At 43.9% G+C, this 8,964-nt stretch overlaps 1 protein-coding gene across 5 annotated transcripts; it reads right to left on the bottom strand.

The window, feature by feature from the left end:
- Positions 1 to 1,014: 1,014 nt before the first annotated feature.
- Positions 1,015 to 8,899, bottom strand: LOC115021541 (histone-lysine N-methyltransferase ASH1L-like). 5 transcript variants are annotated; one of them, XM_029452046.1, is made up of 12 exons: positions 7,834 to 8,899; positions 5,986 to 6,328; positions 5,632 to 5,805; positions 5,448 to 5,542; positions 5,292 to 5,365; positions 5,110 to 5,155; positions 4,929 to 4,969; positions 4,087 to 4,157; positions 3,819 to 3,988; positions 3,241 to 3,332; positions 2,977 to 3,119; positions 1,015 to 2,890 (listed from the first exon to the last, which is right to left on the bottom strand). In XM_029452046.1, the coding sequence occupies exons 1-11, from the start codon at positions 8,870 to 8,872 to the stop codon at positions 2,991 to 2,993; spliced, it is 2,274 nt and encodes a 757-aa protein (XP_029307906.1). In that variant the 5' UTR covers positions 8,873 to 8,899; the 3' UTR covers positions 1,015 to 2,890; positions 2,977 to 2,990. The 5 variants fall into 5 exon arrangements, 3 of the variants coding, with proteins under 3 accessions (XP_029307906.1, XP_029307910.1, XP_029307909.1); XR_003833737.1 differs by lacking the exon at positions 1,015 to 2,890 and having other exon boundaries at positions 3,063 to 3,119; positions 3,241 to 3,635; XR_003833738.1 differs by lacking the exon at positions 1,015 to 2,890 and having other exon boundaries at positions 3,070 to 3,119; positions 3,806 to 3,988.
- Positions 8,900 to 8,964: the final 65 nt, after the last annotated feature.

Genomic DNA, 8,964 nt, shown 5'->3' with positions numbered 1-8,964 from the left:
GTTGTTTGTTTTTGTTTTGGTTTATTTGTGAGATTCTGGTGCAAATGCATTTGTTTGAAAGCTGTAAATTTCTTGGATGTACTATTTAATGATCTTGAGGTTTCTGAAAGGAAAAGCTCTATCTGACCCATCTAGTGTCTCTCTATCTATCTGGGTTCTTTGTGTGCGTGTGTGCGTGTGTGTGAGAGTGTGAGTGTGTGTGAGAGCGTGTACATGGCAGCGTATGTGGCAGTGAAAGCAGAGATGAGTGTGAGCACATCGGTGTGTCTGCACATCCTGCACTTTCACTTGTGTGTGTGTGTGTGTGTGTGTAACAATGAGATCTGTACCTCCCTCTCCTCCTCCTCCTCCTCCTCCTCTTCTCTCTCTGGTGTCATGTAGCCCGTAGACATCCCTGTGTCCTACTATTGCATATAGTTCAGTGCCCCTCTAGTGTCAGTCACTGTCCACCTCCTGCATGTGCTTGTTTGTAAATACACCAAATAAAATGATCAGTATAAACCAAACCTGGGCAGCTGTTTGAGTCATATTTTAGCCCTTAAATTCATGTTACTGTATTAATCAGTTTATATGTTAAGCTATCATGGAAAGTCTTGTATGTGTTGCTATCTGAAATGTGACAGGAAACTAGCTGCATGTGTCAGATTGCAAAAGAAGAGAAGACTCTGTAAAACACTTTAAATACCTAACTACACACTAGAGGAGATTTGTATCCCTTTTCTTCTGAGATCAAAAGATCCTTGGATGCCCTCGGATGTTGCGAAGGGCAGAAAGCGGAGAATAAATCTCCCGAGTGAGCTGCAGCCCTCCCCCATCTTGTAACCGTGTTCCTTTGATAGCGTCCTCCATTGTGGGTCATTATGGAGGACAACACAGAGTGAGATATATACAATTTAACACCACTAGATAGCACTGTTAGCTCAAGCTGATTAAAATCACTGCAGTAACCTCTGAAAACACACAAAGCAAGAAGAAGGCCTTACAACGGACACACAGAGAGTCTGCAAGGTTTAGTACTAGTAGACATAAAATGCTTTTATTATTATGGTTATAGAGGCAAAAAGTCTGAGCTGACATTCTATGGCGTTATAACTGTTTTTTGATGTTTTGTTTATCAGATGCACATTATCAGAGGCAACAGGCAAAGGTTACATGTCATGCAAACTAGATAAATAACTCTATGTGTACCTTTGCTATAAAGTTAATCATCCACTGGCAATAATGTAGTGTTCTTAGTTAAAAAAGGAAAGAGGAAAAATATACATACAGTATGTAAACAGTCAAAGAAATTGCACTTTCTTGGCTTGTTATTAGAAGCCACACTACTGAAAGAGAGCAGAACTGTAACACTGGCAAACTAATTTACTGTCACTGATTGTCTGACCAAAATAAAAGCGTACGCTCAGCTAACAAAAGAGACAAATGATTTAATTCTACATAAATCATATCATGTACAATCATAGTCAATTTTAAGGACACATGACTGATATATTGGTCAGCTGTATAATCTGTTAAAAACATGTTAGTAAAATGAAAGATGGTTATTAGTTGTATGTATATTTCCAATAGTATTGTCATGTATAATACTCATTTTACACACTACTGCTGATAGAAGGAAAACAGGTCTCTCTCTATGTACATGACACTAAACGCTTATTGTTTCTTCCACTAATCCAATGCTCCTAAAATGAGAACAACCTACTATGCAACTGTACAGAAAAATGACCTCCAATCCTCAAATATTCACAACTAAAAACAAAAACAAAACAAAGAAAGTCCTTATATAGTCCTTATCAGAGAAGATATTGCTTTTAAAGACAGCATGAGTTCACTTAGGTACGTACACAAGACAACATGGCACTTCTACGGAGCATTTGGGGCAAATCAATTCTAGTTTTCTCTCCTTTCTCCCCCCTAGGACATTCTGATTGTCAATGCTCTGGAGCAAAAACATTCTCAAAGGCAGTCTGAAGTAAACAAAACACTTTTTATCCCTCTCTATCCCTTCCCCAGGAAGCAATACTGAAAATAGTCAACAATAAACATTCCTATCATGAATATATTTCTGCCCATCTCTTTAGCAGACAGTGGCCATGATGTCCTTTATTTTCAAAAATAACTTCTTTCTTAAAACCTCATTAGAAATTCTCTTGCAGCAATGCCAAAATTCCTATCACTAAGCCCACCCCCTCCCCTGCCTATTCACTGGTACATAGCAGACACTGTCTTGGTTAAGTGAAGAAAAACCCTACCACTGTCTCTCAACAGCTTTCACTTCTCCTTGTGTCATTTCCCAAAGGTGCAATGTGACTTTGAAAGCTTAACGAGTAAATGAGGGTTGAATTTTGACCCACTTAGGGCCCAGGCTACATTTTTTCTCATCTCTTAGAAACTTCAGAGCCAAAACGCTGAGTACCATATATGTCCACTTTTAGGATCCGACCAATGTCTGTCTTTCCCAGCTTGCTTAAGGTGCCGAAGTAAGAGTGTGTGTGTGTGTGTGTGTGTGTGTATTTAAAGTGTGTCCACTCAGCATACATACATACAGTCTTTAGTGTGCTTGATCATTCAGCACTAGTGCAAATTCATTTCAGCTGGTCTGTTTCTTTCTTTCTTTCATCCGGGACAGTCTATCTCTGTTTCTCTCATCCCTCGCCTCTTGGACAAAAGATGTGTTGCCATGGTTTCATCCTTGGTGTGATGCCCTTCAGAGCGCTCGGTTCACCACACTCATCTGTCAGTGTGTGAGATGTCTTTCTTGCATTTTTCAGCCGCTATAATTCTCCATCTCTCTCTGTGGCACTACTACTGTTGACAGCAGTGTTGTGACATCAGTTCCTGTCCATCTGTCCGGTGGTGGGCCTGGTTCCTTTTCTCAGAGTGGTCCCACCTACGTCAAAGGCAAGATACTATCAACAAGACACTGTATATTCCTCTCCGAGTCTCTCCTCTTTATGTATCTGATGTTCTACTTACCTCTCTCTGTTAGCTTATGAATGCTGCAGGGTCAAGAGTAAATCATTCAGCCGTTTCCTCCTCTGTTCTCTGGTGCAGACCTCTTTTTCCCCTCGTTTTTCTTCCTCTCCCTCATCCTGTTGTCTGTTTTGGGTTTTGGTGGGCTGTTGTGAAGAAGTATGCACAACTAATTGCAAAAGTTGATTTTTTTATCCTTGTAGAAATTTGCATTCTTAAAATGATATATATATATATTTTTTTGTATGTGGGTAGTGCTTCACTCACACAGGGGCTGGCAGTGAGCGAGCTGGAGGTGTCCTGACTCTGATGGTGGGGGTCACTGCTGATAACCGTCCCCTCCATCCCCGCTTGCTGATCTGAGGGTCAGAGGTCAAACAGTATTGACAACAGCACATCATTTATTTTACAGATATATCTTTAATTATGTGTGTCCTTATTTCCCCTTGATTCATATCTGCAACCAGTCAGTGAGTCTTTGATGGAAACGGCGTGGTTTCACTGCTAATGGGGAAAGTTGATTGGTGGGTTCTTGGACAACAGCGGTGGATGACAGAAACGGGGAAACATTTCTGCAGGCTGAAATTCTGTGGTTGGAAAACCACTTAGTTTGTGCTGCTGAGTGAGATATGGAGAGACAAGCCAAACACGAGGACGACGGGCTGTAAGCAGAACAAACACACGCACACATACATGCACACACAAAGTAAAAGACACAACACGGGACACCAGATGAAATCTATACAGATGTTGAAATGAAAATGTATAGAGTTCAACCACATACACGTATGCATACACAAACACCTACAGAAACAAAAACTAACACACACACTTGCTTCATGGACCTGACTTGATGTGGCTGTCGTCCCCATTGGCTCCATCACAGGACAGATGTTGTGAGTCACTCTCCTCTCCCTCTGCGTCTCTCTCCCTCTGTATCCTCAGTCGGATCTGTCGGTCTCTCACAAGCTCCCAGTTCCTCATGAGGAAGACATGGTGTTTCACCACAAAGCTCCTGGACAGGCATACAGGTAGAAACATTAGTTCATTTGTTCTGTAGCAACGCATCAAGTAGTTTATCTTGACATGTGAATCGCTGAGTTCTTTCCATACCTCTCACCGCTGGTCAAAGGCTCCAGGTCGAGGTGAGGAAACAAGCTGGAAATGTCACTAGAGCTCTCCTCCTGTGAAATAAAAAGAAAAGGGATAGACGTGTGTAAGTTTTAACGCTTAGTAAAGTGGCAGGAGACAACATTTTTGCTTTAACTTCTCATTATGAAGTAAACGTTGATTGCACAATGTAATGTCTTTAGAATAATGACACCAGCAGCGTTTAGATTAGTTCCCTATGAGTCTCGCTTTACAATAAAATGATGTAGCTCTTTCCCAATAAAAGCCCTAGACATATACACTGCAGCACTGCCTACCAGAGAGCATTTTGCAACGAGGCAACTCAACAAAATTGCTTACAACTCAAAAAATATTACAATAGCTATCCCCAAGTAGCACAACAATCAGGGTAACTTTAACTGAGGAAACTCTACCTGGCAAAAGAGCCCCATTGATGGAGGAGGCAAAAAAGGGGGAGAGTGATTAAAAAAGTTTTTTTCAACTAAGTTTCTAGTTCAAATTTGGATTGTTATGGTTGTTTCTTGCTTTGGACAGTAACTTCAGCCAGGCTGGTAGTGGTAGCCATGTTTCTAATGATACAGTATATGAACAAATAAATCGATCTACTTGTTTGTATGAAAATCAAAGGACCGAATATATGTTATCAACAACGAAATGCAGTGGGCCCTCTGTTGTTGGTAGCTCTAAGGAAAGCGGAAGGAGATGTCTTTGCGAAAGTGGTACCAACAATAATACCAATTGGAAACGCTAGGGGGGGGGGGAGTTAATTAATTAAAGCTGCATTCTTCACTGGAATGAAACAACCTGAAGCCACATGAACTCACCGCTGTCTGATGAGAGGATGAAGTCCTCATCTTCAGCCGGCCTGAGTGACAGAGAGAGAGAGAGAGAGAGAGAGAGAGAGAGGGAGAGAGAGAAACAGAGTAAGTCGCTGTATGAGAGCAGTGATCTGATCCATCAACTAAACCTGAAGATAACACATCCAACACTAGCAACGGAACTCACAGTAACGGCGCTTCCTCTTCAGGGGAACAGCAGGCTGGCTTTGAAGCTGTGACAACACATCATGAGAATTACATGCACATTCATGACACTCCACAAATCTCCTTGTGAGACTATTTTATCTCCAAAGATGGTTCAGGTTGACATCTAACTTCCTGATTCTGTGTTATGGGGCTCTACTGTACCTCATCATTCTGCCATAGCCACATAACATCATAAGGTAACTGGAAATGAATCCGCTTTAGCCTTAGGTACTTCCCTGGAGGACACAAAGAACGTTTGGATGAACTATCACAGCTACGACAAACTACAGCAGTGTTTGTATTTTCCTATATACTCACCAACATTTATGGGAGCAGGTAAAAGGCTATATTCACGCTCCCCTGGAGTGTCTTCCATACTCTCTCTGCACAGCTGCTGGGCTTGGGAGGGCGGGCTGGAAAAGAGGCACATTAAATACATAAACAAAAAAAAGATAAGAAAAAAACAGTTATAATAGTTTCTTTTTGAATTCAGTCCACTCACTCTGTAGTTTTGTAATCATCAGAGTAAAGACCCGCCCTCAGAAACTTCTTCCTGGGAGGCTCGTCTGCTCTCTCCTCTCTTTGGATGATTACTGGTTGAGATGGAGCCTGGTCAACATCTGATTGGCTAAAACATTCAGGGGGGGTGTCACACTCAGGTTTATCCTCAGCGACACTAAAAGGAAAGCATGAAGAGAGAGATAGAATGATAGAGAGGAAAAAGAGAAAGAGAGAAAGGCACTGGTTTAGCACACAGTGCTGAAAACAGTGGGTTAATATAGCAGTAGTGAGTGGTTGTATTGAATTTTCAAGTCAACCAGCTCAGGTACTTCATAATATAGTTGTGAGTGTTTACCTCTGATGACAAGGAGAGTCACCATGTTTTCTCTTCCGTCCTCTCTTCCTCCTGGCCTGCAGCTCCAACTCTGTCACCTGCTGCACTGTGTCACCTCCTCTATCTCTCTCTGGCCCTCGTTCTTCTTTTCTCCCTCCCACTTCTCTCCCATCTCTGTTGTGTCCTGGCAAGTGGTCGGTTGATGACATGGAGGGAGATGCAGATATGTGCGTGGGGGAGGATACTGTGGAGGGCAGTGGGTTCTTTCTGGGCCGTCCTGGCCTTCTCTTTTTCCCCCCTGCCATACTGTCTAGCGTTGGCACACTTTTATGCTGGGCCCGGCTTCTTGAGTCACCTTGTAAACCTGCAGTCATTGAAATGGAAAGAGGGAGGGAGGGGTTGTGGCAGAGGGAGGCAGGAGGGGTGTAAGTGGCGGAGAGGAAATGAGACAGATGTGGATCAGTGATTGAGCCAGCAGGAGGTGTGAGGTGAGGCCAGTCTAGGCTGAGTCATGCGGATGGGACACAGATTATGTGAGTCACAACATTTCCTCTAACAGTTCACTTCTGGGAAATGCATTAAGAAGTGATTTATGTACACACATTCACAGCAAAAAGCCACACGAATCGACACTTGCATACTTTCTAATGTAAACATGCACAAGTATGCACTCTTCCACACAAATACTTTTTGCACATTCAGTTAATGTGGAACACAATCTCAAAAGGCTGAGCAGACAAAGAAAGAGATAGAAAATGTGCCCGTGGTAGCGTGCTGCTGCTCAAAATACATGTGTGTTTAATTAGATAATATATACTGATGTCAAGTATGTTCCAAGTGTTTAATAAAAATAAAATGTTGCCTTACAATCTCTCTTTGCCCCTATTCTGACCTCCATGCTATTCCTTCATCAACCCCTCGTAAGATCATCTATCTTTTTGTTCAATTTTCCACAGTCCCTAACAAGACTGACCACTTTTTCCTTATTGCATTTTTCCAATTCAAATAGGCCCCATTGGCCAGCAGTGAGGGGTAGGCCAGGCTTTAAATAGCCAATCTGGTGGTTAACTAATGACTGTGTTCACTGGGTAGCCCGGGGCTGCAGCAGCGTGCGGCTTGCTTCAGGCCGGGAAGATTTCAAAGATTTCCTGGAAGATTCCCATCAAAATGCTGCCCTCCTGCTATAACACTTTAAAACATTCCAACAGAGTGGTTGTGTGTGTGTGTGTGTGTGTGTGTGTGTGTGTGTGTGTGTGTGTGTGTGTGTGTGTGTGCGTGCGTGCGTGCGTGCGTGCGTGCGTGCGTGTGTGTGTGAGGCACACCTCCTGCACAGCAGAGGGAGACTGAAATTGGCTATAAAAAGAACAAAGTCTGATTTCCTCTCAATACCCTCCAGGCTTTGATGTGTGGCTCAACAACACCTAAGAAAAAGCTACGCTGTCACTATATTGGGCAAACTATTGGTGCCACAATCTCATCTCTACATTCTGCAAATGTAAAAATCTGTCATACAGTGCAAGTGAAAAGAGCCTCTTGGAATAAAACCTTTTCACTCAGTCATGATTTAAGTGCTGTCGGTGTATTTCAATGGTAAGTACAGTTGATGTTAGATTTTCCATATTATCTAAATTACTGTCAGTATTCTATGAATGTATGTTTTCTGAATGAAATGATAACATAATACAACTGAGCATCACACAACTCCAGAAGCAATGTTAACATTGTTGATTTTTTGTAGCATTTATCAGCCCACACAGTTTCCAGACAGAGAAATACTAACATTGCAGTATTTGCACCAACTTCAGCACGAATGCTAACATGACATCACAGCCATTCATTCACACATTCAAACAATTCATGCATCCTCACCTGTTCCTCTCCTCTCTGTCCATGCTGGCTCATCTCTTCTCCATGACCTGTCTCCACTTCCTGGACCCCTACAGGCCAATCCGCTATTCAGACCCCTCCCCCCTGTTGCCATGGCAGCGGATGTGAACAGGTTGGTGTGTGTTGGGGACGGGAAAGTGCTGTACAGGTGTGACTCGTCCTCTCCGTCTTCGTCCTCTCCGTCTGATGCGATCAGTTTTCCTGTATGTTGCTCTCCAGTGAAGCCTCTCCAACTGGGAGATGAATTTCCAAAGCCTCCCAGGACCCCAAATTTCGTCCAGCTCTGGCCTAGGCCGCCCCAGCTTCCCCCAAATGAAGACAGGTGAGAAGAACCCAGCCCCAGTGAGGTGAGAGATGTGTGTTTGTACCTCTCTGCTGAGGATGACGATGTGGCAGCAGCAGCGGACCCCATTCCTCTTGCCCCTTTCCTTCCTCGTTCTCCTTGCCCCAAAATGAACCCTGACCTTGGCTTTGAACTGGCCAACCCCTCTCTCTCCATTCTATCTTCCTCCTCATCCTCGTGTAACTCCTCCTCCTCATCCATGTCTCGCTCACAGTGCCTGTGACGGTGTTTATGTTTGTGTTTGTGTTCACTCCTCCCACAGCCACAGGAGAGGCTGGATGTGAACCCTGAGCTGAGGTGTGGGCCTCCTCCACTGCTTCCTCCTATATCTCCCTCAACCTCTCCTCCTAAAGCTCCCTCCCTCAGCAACCTGCTCCTCCGCTTGTGGAATCTTGCTGGGTTGAGGAGAAAGTGGGCATGATGGGGCTGATGGGGGGCGTACTGGTGTGGAGAGGGAAGCGGATAGGAGCTGGGGAGGTGATGGTAAAGTGTTGTGGCTGGTGGATAGCCGCTGTAAAAGCCCATATTTTCGATGGTCTCCTGGAACTTTGGTGAGCAGCCTATATTGCCTGCGGTCTGTCTTCCTGTTGCAATGCACTGGCTGGCAGGGGTAGAAAGGCTGGGGGGAGAAGGAAGGATTAGCAGAGTAAGATGAAGGGTGAGGCGAATAGAAGCCATTCAGATTGATCCTGAAGATGTTGGAGCGGAGAGAATGGGAGGGGGAGTGATGACGCCTTCCTCCAGCAGCATTCCCACTCCCATCAAAGCAC

The sequence above is a fragment of the Cottoperca gobio genome, chromosome 16 (genome assembly GCF_900634415.1).
Source record: "Cottoperca gobio chromosome 16, fCotGob3.1, whole genome shotgun sequence".
NCBI classification, from domain to species: Eukaryota; Metazoa; Chordata; class Actinopteri; order Perciformes; family Bovichtidae; genus Cottoperca; species Cottoperca gobio.
The sequence above is the reverse complement of the archived record's forward strand: the minus strand, read 5'-3'. Positions and strand labels throughout refer to the sequence as shown.